Raw genomic sequence first — 18,042 nt, forward strand, 5'->3', positions numbered from 1 at the left:
AAATGTTGGCGTGGGTCATGTTGGTGGTTAGGTTACAGGGAAAAATCCAAGAATCCATTGATTGTGGCTTAGCTTGTCACGGTGTATTCCTGTGTATCGAGGACCAAGAACAATTCCCTGCATCTGTGTGGGGAGCCAGGTTTCCCTAATAGCCAAAAAGTTGTTCTCTTTCTTCCTCCATTTAGGAAGATGAGAGCAGAAAAATATTCTTCTTGGGGAGCAATGAGAACCTCCTGCAGAACGTGTTGGTGGTGTCCAGTCTTATATGAAAGAAACCGTGTAGTGCGCAAGCGATCTTTAGCAAGACTCTGACCGTCCACTACACAGATAGGGAGCAACATGAAAAATACCAGCCTGTTCTTTCCTACAGACACCAATGCGATCACCTGGTTTATTTCTCTCTCCCTCAGCGTTTATAATTTTACAATATGTGTACCTTTTCTGACACAGCATCAAGCTACAATTGAATGATCTGAGCATTCTTTCTTTTTTAATAAGCATTTATTCTTACTCTTTTTCAAACAGGTCAGCAGGATTGCTTCTTTGCTGGGGTCATCTTCGTGGTTTTTGTTGTTGCTATCTTTCAGTAGCTGTCTGCTCCTCTTTAAGTCCCTTTGGATTTGTTGTGTTTTTGTAAGAATCCGTTCTCTACCTTAGAGAGGAGTAAGGTAGTGTAGGTCTCTTTAGCATCATGCCGAAGTACTGGATTAAAGTCAGGGATCCTTAGGAGAAAACTCGATGGGATAGTTGGAATTTACATCAAAGTCTATGCATTACCATTTAGTCTCTGATTGAAAGACATACGCACACTCCAATTCTTAAAGAATCTAAACCGGTTTTTTTTTTTCCTTAAAATTTTTTCTACGTATTTTCCCTAGAATCTTCAACTACTTGGAGCTACAGCCATTGAGGATAAGTTACAAGATCAAGTGCCTGAAACTATAGAAACTCTCATGAAAGCAGACATCAAAATCTGGATCCTTACAGGGGACAAGCAAGAAACTGCCATTAACATTGGTAAGTCCCCTAATCCAAGCTTTGCACTGTGGTGCTTTTTTCACACTTTGATATATTTTAGAAGATAAGTTTGAGCTATTTAAAAATCTGAAAGATTTGGTTTTATAAGATTTCCATATTTATAATATTACTGGGCTTCTCTGTATACTTACGGCCTCAGTGCCCCCTTACATTTGCTGTGGTTGTGTATACAGCCAGACCTTAGGTCTTGCAACCACAAAATAACCCTCCCTCACCTTTGTCTCACTGTCTGTGCACCCCCCTTCCAACCATAATTGACACATGTAGATAACATCTCTGCAGTTGCCTGTGCACGTGAGGAGATCGGGATTACGGCAGACCTGTGTATTGGCACTTGTTTATGTGACCACAGGTTATTTCTAGGAATGGGAAATAAGAAGGTTGCCAGGTTTCATTCATCCTGCAGTTAATTCATTTTTCTCAAAGAGGTTTTACTAAGTGACTCACACTGCCATAACAAAATACCACAGCTGGTGTGGATTAAACAACAGAACTTTATTTTCTTACACTTCTGGAAGCTGGAAGTTCAAGATCAAGTGTCAGTCAGTTTGGTTTCTCCCGAAGTTTCTCTTCCTAGCTTGCAGTGGCCACCTTCCTGCTGTGTCTTCAGCTAGCCTCCCCTCTGTAGATGCGTGTTCCTGGTGTCTCTGTCTTTTCTTACAAGGCTCCAGTGCTATTGGATCAGGAACCCGCCTTCTGACCTCATTTAACTCTAACAATCTTAAAGGCCCAGTCTCCAAATATCGTGGGTTAAGGATCCAATGTGTAAAAACAGGGAGGGCACAATTCAGTCCATAACAGATGTCTCATTGAGAAGAACAATAGTATTTGGTGTGAGACCTGTAGTACCAGTAATATGTAAGAAAATGTCACTCTTTTCATTTTCTTCCACGTTCAGTAATAGTAGGTTGCCTGAACAATGCAACCCTGATGTAGATTCAGCCTCTAGATATTCATGATACTAGTTACATCCAAAACTCTCCCAAAGTTGAAACCATTCAGAGGTGTTTATAGCATGAAACCACATTTTTAGAAAGTCGTTGTCAAATATCATTAAGAAACATTTAGCTGGGGTGCCTGGGTGGCTCAGTCTTTAAGCGTCTGCCACTCAGGTCATGATCCCAGGGTCCTGAGATCGAGCCCCGCGTTGGGTTCCCTGCTCTGCGGGAAGCCTGCTTCTCCCTCTCCCACGTCGCCTGCTTGTGTTCCCTCTCTCATTGTGTCTCTCTCTGTCAAATAAATAAATAAAATCTTTAAAAAAAAAAAGAAAGAAACATGTAGCTAATGCTCCTTTTAGAATTTTTAGCAATCACAGCATTCTGTAAATATAAAATACAGACCTACGGTAAATTGCCAGTAGGAGAGGAAAATTTTTAAAAGACACTAGTTAGCAGAAGTATAAATCTAAAAGCCACACAAATGGTTAATTTTGATTATAAAAATTATCACTGGTGTTAGAGACAAATGGAAAGAAGATGCATGAGAATACAGAATGCTTTAGCGTTCGGGAGACCCAAAAAAGACAAACACGCTGAACAAAAAAATGTGACTGCAGGTAGAGGGAGACTATATGGTAGCAAAGAGATATAGCCAAGGAACATTAAGCCATCCTGAAAATAGTTAGGGCATGTAGCCATTATGACTACAGAGAACATGATGGTGGTTTCTGGGAACATTTAACTTTTAGAGTCTTGGGTCATAATCTTCGGGGCTTTTCTCCTAGAATAAAATAGGTGAGATTCATATATGAAATGGTTATAGTGCATCTCACAGAAGTATTCAGTTTTATTTTTTTTTAAGATTTTATTTATTTGACAGAGATCACAAGTAGGCAGAGAGGCAGGCAGAGAGAGGGGGGAAAATAGGCTCCCCGCTGAGCAGAGAGCCCGATGCGGGGCTCGATCCCAGGACTTCCAAGATCATGACCTGAGCTGAAGGCAGAGGCTTTAACCCACTGAGCCACCCAGGCGTCCCCGAAGTATTCAGTTTTAAATCAGGAGGTCAGGAAGAACTCATTGAGATGGTGACATTTGAGAGAGAACCTCATTTGAGAGGAGAAGGAGGGAGATTCTCGTTGGGATGATAAGGGAAAGCTGTCTTCTTTCCAGACTAAGAGAGAGAGTGGAAGAAAAGGCCAGCAGCATAACAGAGCCCAGGTTGGATGAGGCCTCCCAGGAGCTTGTAAGGGCTTTGCATTTACTCTGGGTGAGATGGGATGGTTCTGAGCTGAGGAAAGACACCTGGACTGACTCTGGGAAAACGGTCAGTCTGGCCACTCAGCTGGCTGCGAATGGACTGGGAGGGAAGCAGGTGTGAAAGCGGGGAGACCAGTGAAGAGGCTTTCGAATTTAATCCAGATGAGGCACGGTGGTGACTTGGACCTGGGTGGCAACAGTGAAGGTGGTGAGAAATGGTTGGCATTTGTATCTGTCTTAAAGATGGAGCCCACAGGCTAGACGCATGGGTTCGAGGTAGGGCTTGAGAGAAAGGATTCCAGCATGACTCCTGGGATTTTTAGCCATGGCACCTGAAGGATGGAATTGCCATTAACCAGAATGAGGAGAAGCAGGTTTCCTGGGAGGAGACCAAGAGTCTCATTTTTGGATCTGTTGAGTTTGAGACGCCTGTTTTGCACCTCTGTGTCTGCTGTTACACCTCGGTGTAGGCTGGAGTTTAGGAAAGAGCTCCCAGTGGGAGATCTGCGTTCCAGAATGGTCAGTGTGTAGATGGTATTGAAAACCACTGTCTCAAATGAGCTCGCAAAAGGAGTAAGTATTGATGATATTAGTTCAAAGGCGATGGCCCTATTTTAAACTCCAGTCAGCGGAGTTGCGTTTCTCTCCAGCCATGTTCAATTATATGCAGATGGTCCCAGAGGAGGCCGACTTGGTTAAACCAGCAGGTGATTTTGCCCTGTGGCAAGTATGGCAAAGCAAGAGAGGACAGAACCATAGAGGACATGACCACAGTCCGAGGGCAGGAAGATGGTGGTGGGATCGCTGGTCCAAAAGATAGCCTGACGACCCTCCTGTGCCTTCTCCAGAAACAACCATCAGCCCATCTCCTGCTCCTCATGTTGGTCATCGTGAAGGACATTCCTTATAAATTTGTTAGTTTTCAGGATATTGAGAATCATCAGCACATTCTCTTTCCCTACTTATTTGTCAAGACAGCCTTAACACACCGAATGTTACCTTTGTGTCCCTCCTATAATAAGCAAGACCATTTCTTTAACTGCCTGCAAACCTAGAGACAGGAGACTGTCATCAAGTCCTATTAAAATAGATCAAACCTTAATTCTATCTAATAAAATAGATTAAAAATAAAATTTAGATGCTTTTATAGTATTATCACTTTAACATCTTCACTACTTCTCTCTAGAGAAATGAATACCATCAATTAATCTACTCTTTGTTTGGATATAGGACACTCCTGCAAACTTCTGAGGAAGAACATGGGAATGATTGTTATCAATGAAGGCTCTCTTGATGTAAGTAAAATGATCTTTAAAAAAAAAATCCTTTAATGTCTTAGTCAACTTGTAGAATTTTATTCTATATCCAAATAGCTATGGATATAGTTGATCTTCCTTAGGTTAAAATATACTTCTCTCTCTTGTTCTTTAACATAACCTATACTGTTCTGTTCTGAATCTGTATACTGTGTACTGTATATACTGTATGCTCTTCTGAGCCACGTTGAGGTAAATAGATTCTAGCTTTGTGTCCGTGACAGCTAAAACAAGTTGCTAAATGATTTGCTTGACAGTGTGAGACAAAACTGCTTTACAAAAGCTTTATGTCAGGAGGTTACTGAGTGACTGCAATTTGCTCTTATCTACCTGGGAATTTTTTTTTTTTTTTTAGATTTTATTTATTCGTTTAAGACAGAGCACAGTGGGTGGAGGGGTTGGGGAAGAAAAGAAGGAGAGGGAGAAACAGACCCCCGCTGAGCAGGGAACCTGATGCGGGGCTCCATTCCTGGACTCCAAGATCATGACCAGAGCAGAAGGCAGATGCTTAACTGACAGAGCCACCCAGGCACTCCCTACCTGGGAATTTTTGTATATTAAACATTTAATATCTGCTTTTGCTTCCAGGCTTAATATATATTTTGTTTCTTAAAAAAAAAAAAAATCTGTGAAACTTATCAAACAGCATGAATTCACCATTTCTTACAGGAAAGTCTTTTTTTTTTTTTTTTTTTTGATATCCCAACTTCTGGGCTGAAATGTAAATTCCTTGGATGTCCTTTTTTCATGCCTGTGATCACATGAAGTTATATTTGGGGAAGAGGGTAAGATTTTCCACGTGTGCAGTGTAAAACAAGTTAAGCAAAAAAAAAAAAAAAAATGCAGGTCAAATGACCTGTAAGAATTTTAAAATAAAGGTGACTGTTTGTAACTTAAGGTGGAAGACAGAACAGGGGAGGTGACCATACAACAGTTTAAAATAGTCACAATAGTCACGGTGATGCAAAGAGCAGAGCAGAGAAGAACCTGTTATTAAGGATGCGGGTCGGGGCGCCTGGGTGGCTCAGTGGGTTAAAGCCTCTGCCTTCTGCCTGCGTCTTGGCCCCGGGGGTTCTGGGATGGAGCCCTACATTGGGCTCGCTGCTTAGCAGGGAGCCTGCTTCCCCCCCTCTCTGCCTGCCTCTCTGCCTACTTGTGATCTCTGTCTGTCAAATAAATAAATAAAATCTTTAAAAATAAATAAATAAATAAATAAATAAGGATGTGGGTGAAGTGGAAGGGCCAAGTCCATAGAAGGGAGGGTAAAGAGGCAAATGTTCAGAAGTCAGTTGGAGAACAGAAATTACATGTAAGAAGTGATTCAGCTTCTGACCTTTGAATTGGAATGACAGCCTCTGCATTATTTGTCCTCAAAGCAATCATGTGATCCTTTTCCCTTTCTTGTGAAACCCTTGAGAAACGCGTAGCCTAAAGTATAACACACGGTTTTGAAATCGAAAGTTGTTCACATCTTTAATAATAAGTACATTTTTTGAACCATGAGTTAATCCTAAACACACACACACACACACATATCCTAGCCTGTGGTTGGAAGACTTTCCTTTTTGTTAATTTGTTCAGTGGTTCTCTGCTGGCCGGAGAACTGAACCACTAAGGAAACACTCAGCAGATTCTGCCTCTTTTAGCTCACTGCTGTCTCTGTCCCTTACCCTTCCTATTGTTCATTTTTGGTTTATTCAGGTTACAACGCTGTGAAAAATGGTAACTGGGATAGTCCTTCCCTTCAAAAGCTTATAGATAATAAGGGAAGTAAAATGCATACAAGTAATAGTATGAAACAGGTCTGTAAATTAGGTATGTGTCTTGCTCTGAAAATACTGTGAAGCTTAAGGAAGTGTTTATAAAGTAAGTGGCATTTAGTTAGAGGTCAGTAGTTGAGTAATGGAGGAGTACTTGAAGCAGAAAGTTTATGCAAGGTCAAGGTATATTCGGGGCATAAAAGAGAAACATTGAACTTGAATACAGGCTATGATTTTTTAAAGCATTCTTTGAATAAATGTGGGCACAGAAGGTAAAATTCAAGTTACAGAAAGGGACAAATACAAGTGTTAAAAAGTGAATTCCCGCGTCCTTACAGCCAAGCTGCCCTATTTATCTCCCCAGGAAGAGTCTCCGGTTCCAGTTTCCAAGTGCTCCTCCAGAGATTGCTCTGCTGTATCTAAGGGATACGTGTGTGTGTCTGTGTGCACATACTTCATCACTGAACATAAGCTACAACATACTATCCGTAATGCCTTTACACTTTGCTGTTCTCAGTATTACTGTAACAATTGCTCTGTGACCATATAGACGAAGCTACCTAATTCTTCTTTAATCATGGAACAGTATTTACGAGGAAACAGTAAAGAAATGACAGAGGGGTTAAACCTGGCAAGGAGGTCTCAGCTCCACCGTGGAATACCGGGCCAGGCTTGAGAATTCGCTTCCACAGGCAAGGGAAGCAACTTCATCAGCCTGTTCAAAGAGGTATGATGTGTAGGAGGAACTGTCCGCAGACACATGTGGAAGGGCAGGAGGCCTGAGGTGCAGGCAGCGGACGAGCATAAGAGTTAGGTAACAGAATGGGAGCACCAGTGCCGGCGAAGCGGGGTCAGAGGGAGTCAGGGAGACAGATCCCACGTGATCCCTAGAGTGATCCAGAAGTGGGTTGTCGTTGTTCACAACATTGCAGAAACCTCCATGGAAACATTCCCTCAGTCCCTATAGACATTTAGGCCCGTGTCAGCAACATGGGCTTCTGACGCCTGGAAGAAGTCAGAGCTAAGACTTATGACATTGATGCAAACACATGACAAGACATGCCTGATCTGACACGTGAGCCTTTCTGTCTGTCTGTAAGTGTTCACCTCGTGGAGGGTGGCGAGCAGTGCTTCTTCTGTTTTCCTCTGTTTGATAATTTTTCTCCAACTCAGATACACATGTTCTTTATGTGTTCTAAGTATCGAGTGAGATAAATAGTAATCTCAAGAAAAAGAAAAAAAAAGAAATGCCAAAAAACTCAGTGTACTACATCATGACGATTAAGACACAGCATTTATTTTCGCTTTGGAGTGTTCGGGACAGTAACTCATAAGTGATAAACACCCAAAGGGTCCCTAACATTCCCTGTTTCTACTGGACCGAACACAGGTAGGTCTCCCAAGGGAGTAGTCTGTTTCAGCAAAAGCTCTGGGGGGATGCATGTCTATATTTTGGTTTACCATTCTGTCAATGCCTAGCACATTACCCACTACAGGATAAAGTACTCCAGGAGTATTTGAGAATTAAGTCACTGAGTAATGATAAATTTAAAGGTCTCTCTTAAAAAAAAAAATTCAGCAGTAGTTGATCTTTTCTGGTATTTTCAGAGTAAAGTAGTTAGAAAGATCCTTAGCAATTCAAGTGACTGTGTGGTGTGGGTGATCATAGGTGAACCCTCACTGAATGGATTAACGCTAATTTATCCCACTCCTGAAGGCCAAGGTTCTCTCACTGCCGTCTGGGGAAGGTTTTTCTCCCAGGGAGTTAAGTGGTGACTTTACAAATCTGGCTGTTTGGGGTCAGACCCTCTGTGGTGCACTCATTTGCTCCCCAGCAGGAAAGGAACCATCACTTTGCATAGCTCCCTCAGATCCTGTGTCATAAAATCCACAGCTGAGATTGTAAGCAAATCATTCGATGGGCGAGAATGCCTGTAGAGAAGTCATTATTTTTCATTGTCATGGGAAAGAAAAGCATCCTCTATGTTCCATTGTCCTGATTATGATAAAATATGGGATTGCTATTCCATCGGCACCAACAAATAATTAACATTTAGGTGATAAACTTAGTAGGAATGCAGTATCTCAGGAAATAATGTAATAGAAAAGAGACTGCGGGTTTGCGTTTCATCAAGTGACAGTTTTAATGATCGTAGTCAAATTATTCCATGAAATGGTGCAGTTCTGCCTTATTCTGAATGTGGGACCCTGAGCAAATTAAAATTAGGTAACTTCTCTGAGCCAATGTTGCTGCCTGTAAGGGAGGATAATGTTACCCTTGGCAGAGGACTAGTATTGCTACACTAGGGCATGGCACATAGAAGAAAGGGATGGTATAAAATTTTGTAGAAAAATAGTATTTCAACAGCTTGCAAGTTGTTTTGCATACTGATCATTTTCATTACAAAAGATATATTATTTCCCCATCTTCTAATTTTTCCTAAGCAAGATATACATGTAGATCTTTTACATAAGTGATGCATGTTGCTATGAACTGTGCAAATTTTCTACCAAGATATTCTTAACAGTGTTAACATTTTAAAGCTGAATCTGTCTTTATTTATGTTGAACTTGTCCAAGTAAAATATTATATTTGAGGCTCTTCAATTTCCAAATGGAAAAAACCTTTCTCCTGGCAATCACAGCATTAGAAATATTTGTCTTCCCATAATCTAGCTCATGTCAAAAAAAAAAAAAATGTTATTTGGCTTTCTAAATTAGCTCATTTTGAGTTTCAATACAATTATCCTTCTTGAAAAATTAAGGGCTGTTCAGCATTTTTAAAAACCTTTAAATAAACATATAAAACCAAACCACTGTTGAAAAGATGGATTTGAAAGTCTTGGGGCACAGATCTGATATGGAAGTCTAACCAGCATTTCTGCCTCTGCCCATTCCTGGCTTCCTTCCTACAGCATCCACTGCTAACATGCTACCCAGTACCCACTGGTGTTGACACTCAGTCACCTACCAACTATTGTCTAATATTGACAGTGTCAGCCAAAGAGTTTCTTAGAAAGCTTGACCACATTTTTCTGAGTTGAGAAAACAAGAATTTCATAGATTTAAGAATCATCTAAAATTAAAAAGAAAAAAAATCATCTAAAGTTGGTCAAAATCTATTAGATATTTGTAATAAACTGATCATTCAGATAATTTGTTTTATTTTTTATTGTGCTACCTTGAACCACTTTTATTAGTTCTGATTATGTTCTTGGTAGGAGACATTTCCTGAAGGGTCTGCAAAGGCAGGAATTTCAAATTACTGGCTCGAAGGGTAGAGTGTAGAGTGTACTTCTTCCAGAATTCCTCAGCCATGCCTAAGAAGTATCCCACCAACTTCTCAAAAACCCCTTCCACTAAATGACCTAGATTCAAGGGATTCTTCTAACATCTCTTTCATATCTTCAGTCTGTCATGATCTGTTCAAAGTCTGTCTGCTGAAACTGGAAAAGTCTAAAAATGTGGGCTAAGAACTAGGGAATCTCAGTCTGTCTTTAGCAACCATTGTCTAATTAAGGCCTTTCAAAATGTACGGAAATCTCTCTTCATCCTGATTCCACTATCCTGATCTGTCAAGTAGAGGGTGGGTAGAAGAGACCATAATTTCTTAAGCCATTAACTCTGTGGATAGCAGAACAAATCTTTCTGAGTCTCTATATTATAGCGTAATATGTCCTTAACCTTGGTCTCTTATGTGGAGAGTTGTTGAATCCGTCCTGGAAGGCAGGGCTAGATCTTACATCCATTCTTACTGTTTTTCCTCCTCCTTTCTACTGTCTGGTTTTCCTAGGACACACACACACACACACACACACACACACACACATAAAAGTAAAGGGCAGAGAAGAAAAATATTTACTATATATTTATCGAATCAACAGGAATGATGGTTAAATGAATGTGTATGCAGAGAGCTTGGAGAAGTAAATTTCCCGAACTCAATGTCAAAAGGCTTCCAGTGTTTACAAGCTTAACTCCTGAGAAGCTCTCCTACCTCTCCTTCAGACCATCCGGGCAGTTTTTCTAGGTAGTCTCTGCTGCAACAGACATTGACATCCAGCCTAATTACTAGAGGTCAGCACCTGATACATGGGAAGTAGGGAATGGATCCCAGAAGAAAATATGGCTTTCTGACTTCCCGTGAAAAGAGGGCCCTACTGTTACGCCCCCAATAACGGGTCCGTGATTAAAGGAGCGAGACTGATATAAAGCGAAGGTCAAGTAAAGCTTTATTTCGCTCCAAGCATCAAGAATCTAACCGAACGCTCGGGGCCGCACCTCTTACAAGAGAGGGTGACCCTGCTCTGTTTCACAGACTAGCTTTTAAGGGCAAAGGCCATGCGGTTGGGCCTGGCCACGCACAGGTGACCAGTGAGATTGTAACACACGCAGGAAACTCCACAGTGATGCTAGGTGACCAACTGAGTTACAATTTACCCTAGTAGACATTTGAACCAGTCTATTACACGTTGATTAGGATTGGTGCCCAAAAGGCTCCCAAAGGGCAGGGCCATACTCCTTGGTAGCTAGGGAGACAGTATGCGTCCCCCCACTGATCCGTGTCTCCACCTGGCCTGACCCACCTTTGTATCTGGGCTTTGTTACCTGGAGATGGTTTTGGGGACTTGTTTTTAAGTAAATCCCCTGGGGGAAGGGGAGCAGGGACAGTTTAAGGGTTAAACAACAAGGTTTTTGTTTAACCTCAATGAAAGCCTCTTGCTAAAATATAAAAATATAAAATAGGTCCTTACACTACCATCCCTGCAGCGTTCTGTGAGTTGCTGTTATCGTCAATAGAAAAACACTAGCTTATGTTTATGAAGTGCTTTTTTTTTTTTTTTTGTACTCGATACCAGACTGAGGACTTCACAGGAACAATCACACTTCCACCTGAAAATATTAGTTGGCAGATAGTGTTATGCCCATTCTGAAACTTTAACTTGACCTCTGATGCCAACGGCATTGGAGGACGGATTGAAGTCCTTGGATTCTGGGGTGTAAGCGAATAGATTGTTCTGGGCCTCAGCTGCCCGCTACTCCTGTAAAACAAAAGTAATAATCACAACCATCTCTGGGGTACATTGTGAGGATTAAACAAAACATAGTACCTTCTAACTACTTAGTGACAATAACCAGCCTGTAGTTAGCTTTTTAAAAATACAGACCATTATTATAATCATCATCATTATTTCTTTTAGCATTATTATTCCCAAGGAGGGTGGTCCTCATTGCCAGCTGATGTAAGAAGTGATTTTTTTTTTTTTTTAAAGAGGTGATTTTGAACAGCTGTCCTTCTCACCACTTAAACGTCTCTGCTAAATTTGAGAATATGACCCCACGCCAGCCCAGGTTTGATTAGAGATACCGGTGTTTTTCTTCACTGATATATTTTATAGAAAATGAATTGTTAACCGCATTTGAGACTAACAAGCATAAGAGTATATATTTTTCAACACCCTGGTTAAAATAAAGCCCTTTATGGTTTTGTTCATTTTCTTTTTTCTTTTTTTTTTTCTTCTAGCTGAATTTGATTTTCTAACACCATGTAAGCTTCAAATATAACTCACAGGGCATTCAGGATGTAAATGGAGAGGTTGTCATCTGTATCCTTTTAAGTTCAACTTCTATGCATTATGCAGACAAACTTCACTGTTTGGGGAACCCGCCGCCGTTGAATGGCCTCTGAAAGAAATCCAGAATAAGCAAGTTAGTGACTTGACTCCAGAAAAGGAGGGGGAGAAAGGAGACTTGGGGCTACTTCAGGTTTTGTCTTGATGTGTCCCACGAGCCCAATACAATACATTTTGTATTGCTTTGAAAAATAGTTCAGGCAGGTTTTCAACCTCACTGAATTTGCCTGCACTGCCAGCATGGGAGCTGTAGGACTGTGAATTTTCTTTCACCACTAGCAAAGCTGTTTCAGCTTTTTGGCCTGAAAATGTTAAGATCTCAGTGTAACTTTTCAGGTGTTCCTATATCCCTATCAGAAGCAAATTTAGGTTTTTCTAACATCCCACGGCAGGACGATTGTTGTAATAATGTCCAGCACACTGCTTACTTCAAGTAGGTCTCAGCGAAGAACGCGAACTTTATTCCATTTGAAAGAAACGAGTTAGTTTAAAAAAAAAAAAAAGTTACAAAAAATGAAAATAGTATATGAACAAATAATCTGTTCTCCTTTCCTCTGATTTAAGACACCGCCTGCCACAAAGCCGAAGTATGTGGTTGAACAAGTTCCATCAAACACAATTGTTTGGTCTTGTAAAAACGAAATAAGCCCCTTTCCTTACACAAAATACAGTCATCTTGGCAGGGGAAGCAGAACCCTAAGAGAAGTAGTTCACAAATTCATAGTAATTCTGTTTTGAGAAATTTTTCCTACTCACAAGCCTGAATATTCTTTATCTGTCTCTTCTCTCTCTCTTTTTATTTTTTTTCCTTTCTTTTCTTTTCCCCCCTTGGCTGAACATCTGAACATCCTCCAAGAGCTCCCTGGGTCCTAGAATTACAGACAATGCTTCCTTGCCAGTCTCTCTGCCCTCTCCCCAGAGCTTGTTAACATTTTTTGAGGGGAGCGGGCCATACCTTGTGACTTTTTGGCATCTCTGCCACCCATTTCTTCTGATGAGTCATGGCAACCATCAGCTTGACAATTTGGAGGAAACCTGTGTGCCGGGGGTTTCCGCGTACATTAGTCTCTGCTCCTGTGGGGCTGGGACTGTCTCACTTACAGATGGAGACTCCGAGTTCATGCAACTGGCAAGTGCAGAGCCCTGAGCTTCAGCCTAGGTTGCTCAAAGCCCCAAAACCGTCTTTCTTTCTTTTTATTTTTTAAATAACCATACCTTTCCCAGGGCCAACAGAGACTCAGTCACAGGCGGAAGCTTTCTGGGAGGCGCCCCCCACGTTTTCTACTTTGTCCCTCCCTCCTTTCCCATTCACGACCAGGACTACAAATGTAGCCGAGAGAGGAATGCCCTCCTGGAAAATGGCGGTGTTTGGGGGTCTTGCATTTATGGGATTGGGGAAAGACTCTACATTTCATTTTACTACTATAACAATTGTACATAAGATTTTTTGAATGTACCTATGAAATGATAGAATCAGTGTGCATTTGGGATTTGCACTGAGAAAATACTGCAGATAATGGGTCTTCTGCATTCCTACACCGATTAATTCAAATTATTAGGAAAAATGGGCCCAACATCGGCTGTCTTTGTGAGGTAACAATTTCTCACAGGCCCAGGGTTGTTACTTTCTCCAAACCGTTGATTTGGTAATTTGCTTATTTTCAAAAAATCGGCTGTATATTCTGGGCAGCCTCTTCCTGGCAGAATCGAAGGCAGCCTGACAGACTGGATGTCTGCCGACCTCGTTCCTCTCGAATTCCTCCTTCTCTGCGTTTGAGTCCCTGCTGCCACCAGAGAATATTTAATACCAAGCTCAAAATAAGTGTTTAGGAGGCTTTCAGTGGTGGTTTAAAATAATTACCATGAGAGCTTTGGTAAAAGACTTTATCCACAAAACTACTTAAATTATATAATTATATCCCCTACTTCACTCTTCCTTCCTTTCTCGGGATTTGTTTCTCTTTTGCTACGTGCCCCTACCCCGACACAGAAACACAGCCTTGGACCGAGATCCCACACTTCTCTGCCTCTCTCTCTAGCGTAGCCCAAGTGAGACCAGAGGTCTCATAAGGAGTTATTTGCCTGATGGAACCTATCATAATCCCACATCCCAAACCTCTGCCCAGGGGCCAAGAGCAATTTATTCTGCACTACAACTTCCTCTTCTTACCTTCCTCCATTTTATAGCCCTTGACCTTTCTGATGGCATGACCCTACTGGGAGATTGGACTGTTTCCTCGGTCACAGTGCTTTATATGTACTCCCACCCTGGAAAGCCCAGATCTGTGTATCAGCAAAGCATGGGAATTTCTTTTTGGCTCCCCCCCCATTATATTTAGCAATATGTATTGATTAAATGCTTTCCCTTGGATGCCTTCCACTAAGCTGTTTAGGAGGACCTCTTTGACCATATGTTTTTAATGATTTCACCTTCTGTCTGCCCTTATCCACTTCAGAGAAATTACCGTCTGTTAGTTTGGTTCGATATGAATATGTTTTTTTAAGGTTCTGTTCTTGTATAGTCTGGGAGTTTAAAAACTCCAAAGGTTTTTGGTCAAAAACTGTGTCCAAGAAGACTGGGGATCCTGCTGGGATGAACACTAAGTGGACCAATTATGTATAAATGTAGTCTCTCTCCTGTCAGACGTGCATTTTTTACAACTCACTGCCGCTTCCTCTAGCCGATGAAAGAGGGGAGCTACACGTTACGCTGGCATATATGAAACGTCCAGTGTTCTACTGAGTCAGTAACACATGGTCAAAAAACAATACCCAGTGGCTTAGCCACTTGGCTATTACGGGAGTCATAACTCACTCTTTAAGAACTTGCTAACATTGTCTGCACTTGATATGGTCATAATGTATTATTGAGAATGTCCTTGGACTTTTCTGTTAATTTGTAATTGGAGGGTGTGAACATTTGGAGAGTGTAAAAGTAGAGAAGGAATGAAATGTTATTGGACCATAAATTTGTAAATACCTCCTGGCTTAAATGAGGATGAGGTGTGGCCCCAAAACTCAAAAACAGCTAATGAGGTATGCGTGAGCTTAAAACTTTTATCTATATCCTCTTTTTTGACATTTTAAATTAACTTATGGGTTTTATTTTTATCTTTTTTAAAAGATTTTATTTATTTATTTGACAGAGATCACAAGTAGGCAGAGAGGCAGGCAGAGAGAGAGAGAGAGGAGGAAGCAGGCTCCCTGCTGAGCAGAGAGCCCAATGCAGGGCTCAATCCCAGGACCCTGGGATCATGACGTGAACCGAAGGCAGAGGCTTTAACCCACTGAGCCACCCAGGTGCCTCAACTTATGGATTTTAAAAGGTAGACCTTTGGCACGTTAGATTTTTCTCACACACACACACAGACACCCACCCAGTGAATATTTATTTTTCTGCTATTAAAATCAGTATCCGTGAAGTTAAGTTATGGTTTATTATTTGAAGAACATGCCGACAAAACATGGCCTCTGTGTTTTCTGTATCATTACTAGTATTAACCTAGTATCAGGCAATGCTTTCCCATGTAACTTGTATATAATTTTATGTTCTTTATGGAAGCTTTAAATCTAACGTATACATTGATGTGGTCATCTATATAAAAAGAGAGAGAGAGAGAGAGAGAGAAACACAAAACCAGTCTGTAACTTTCATGTTCTTTTCCACTCAAGAGTTGTATCAGTTTGGAGACGGAAAATAAGAGATCAAGAAAAGCAATCTAGTCTAGTTATATAAATGTATGTCTTCCCACCACATACCAACAACTATATGCTGTATGAGAAGAGATAATGCTAAGTTTTCTAGAGTTGAGGGGAAAGGCAGATTTCCAGATACTTTGTATGTAATAGAAGTAGCTGATAGAGTTGAGTGTCAACAATCAGAAGGTAGGTTGAAAAAAATTGCCCGTGAGAGATTTCTTTTTTTTTTTTTTTTTTTAATTTGGCAGAGATCACAAGTAGGCAGAGAGGCAGGCAGAGGGAGGGGGGAAGCAGGCTCCCCATTGAGCAGAGAGCCCATGTGGGGCTTGATCCCAGGACCCTGAGATCACGACCTGAGCCAAAGGTAGAGGCTTAACCTACTGAGCCACCCAGGCACTCCACCAATGAGAGATTTCAAAAGGAAATTTAAAATTCTCTCCATGGGACCCCTTGAATGATACTACTGTTGTACGGTATTTGACACTGAGAGATCTTTATCAGATGTTGGTACTTCTGTTAAACCTAAGGTCAAAAGAAGGTAAAGGACTAGTCTTTCTCAGATGTCGGTTCTGAGCCACATGCTGGGCAGGGCACTTGACTCACAAGTAAAGGAGTTATTTTGCCCACTCTAACCCTACAAGAGATAGTAACCCAGTTTTACAAATGAGAAAAATTTTGATGCCAAGAAGTTAAGTAATCTGCCTGAATAAAGATATCCATAAGTGGCAGAACAGGGCCATTCCGATACCATATTATTGCCTCCTTGCCTCTGGGACGTTAGTTCTTTACCATGTGGCTTCTTCATCTGGCTTCAAATGTGATCAGTGCCCAGAAGCGTCCTGCGAACCCTCATGGCCACCCTTGACTTCTAACCCAAACAGTCCCGCTTTTTCATAGCCGTGCGTTTGCACGTTATACGTCAATCCCGGCCTTCTCTGCATTGGCAGGTGACTTTGCACATCAGCTGACAAGTTTTGGAGAGTGATTTTCCAGTGGCTCAGCCTCTAGGGAGTCAGCTTGTTCTAGCAGAGCCCCCCCTTTGTCCTGCAGGATTCCTGCAGGCGTCCATGGCCTTGCATTTTGTCCTTTTTATGGAAAGTCGGTGAAAACAGACACCTGCAGGGCTTACGCTCAAGTCAGAAGTAGAGGCTTCATACACTTCAGTCCATCTGACCAAGCTGAGAGCCGTGCGTCTCCCCTAAGTGATTCATCATTAGTCCTGATTGTGTCTGCTTATTGCACTTAACCGGTGATGAACTCATGAAGGAAAAAAAAAAAAATCCAAGAGCAATGAAATACATTGTTAAATAACTGCATCTGAAAGTCATGGTGTGACTCAGAATCTTGATATATATATATTTTTTTCTTTTCTGGGACTAGAATTCTCCTTAAAACAGAGGTTTATCATTTGACCCGCACCTATTTTAACAGGTTTCCGGGAAGAAATATAAATGCCCAGTGCTTGTTGTTTGTATTCAGGCCCAAACACCTACATCTACTGTGGAATAGATGAGTATCCTTCTTTCCTTTAATTTTTGCCATTTGGGCTTAGCCTTGCTGACGATACCATTGCAGGAGAGAGAGAGAGATAAGAGATCAGTTCACCGTAAGTCACCGCAGGGCAGAGCAGGGTGGGGACCACCACAGTTAGATGTTACATGTTGGATTACTTGTCTGTAATCTTTACTTTGTCTCTGCTGGTTAACTTGGCTACCTAGTTAACTTGGCTAACTAGTCTTCTAGTCAAAGGCTAAACGCTTTTACTTTCCTTTCCTTAGGGATACTTCCACATTTTCTATGAGGGTGTTCCTTGGTTATTTTCTCAAGTAAGACTACCTGTCCTATAAATCTCTGAGAGGAATCAGGAAAAAAAACCCAAAGGCTAGAAACAGCCAAGGGCCATTTTTACGCAGGTGCTTTCTGCAACATTACATTTGCAACCATCAAAAACATGGTTCTTCTGTGGCCTAACGGGTTCTTTGCACATCTGGCCTCTGGGTTCTTCACACTGTACCAAGCATGGTTTTTGCCAAAACGAAAGTGACATGTTGCCTGCTATGATACTTTCCAAACAAATCAGGGCTTTCAATTGATTTCACTATAAAATTGTGTCAGATTGCATTGTCTAGGATGCCCTGTGTGGTTTTTATCAAGGGTTTCCTTGGCAAAAGTCATGTAAAAGCAATGGAAAAGATTGCCATAAAGCTGCAAGCCTCGGATTTCTTAAAGATCGTTGGTTTACTTTATTTTACTGCAGGGTATTAGAAGAACATGTTACTTGTTTTGCCAGGCTACCTCCTAAAGATTGAAATAGAACTCCATTAAGGGCTTCTGGTCAGAGGTATCTTTATGAGGAATTATGCTGGTCTAATTTTCTGCCAAGCATCTTTCTTTTTCTTTT

At 41.3% G+C, this 18,042-nt stretch overlaps 1 protein-coding gene and 1 long non-coding RNA gene across 5 annotated transcripts in view; one reads left to right on the forward strand and one right to left on the reverse strand.

Annotated features, from left to right (window-relative positions):
* The window catches only part of ATP8A1 (ATPase phospholipid transporting 8A1), a 231,171-nt gene that overhangs the window by 136,579 nt on the left and 76,550 nt on the right, over positions 1-18,042 (forward strand). For all 4 annotated transcript variants that reach the window (XM_044224040.1, XM_044224041.1, XM_044224043.1 and 1 more), the window contains 2 exons: positions 879-1,017; positions 4,464-4,528. In XM_044224040.1, coding sequence (XP_044079975.1) covers positions 879-1,017; positions 4,464-4,528 — 204 coding nt within the window. The remainder of the gene's footprint in view (positions 1-878; positions 1,018-4,463; positions 4,529-18,042) is intronic.
* LOC122889139 lies at positions 11,133-11,947 on the reverse strand. The gene is made up of 2 exons (XR_006380819.1): positions 11,880-11,947; positions 11,133-11,351 (listed from the first exon to the last, which is right to left on the reverse strand). It is a non-coding gene; the product is annotated as an uncharacterized LOC122889139 (long non-coding RNA).

The sequence above is a fragment of the Neovison vison genome, chromosome 11 (genome assembly GCF_020171115.1).
Source record: "Neovison vison isolate M4711 chromosome 11, ASM_NN_V1, whole genome shotgun sequence".
Taxonomy (NCBI): domain Eukaryota; kingdom Metazoa; phylum Chordata; class Mammalia; order Carnivora; family Mustelidae; genus Neogale; species Neogale vison.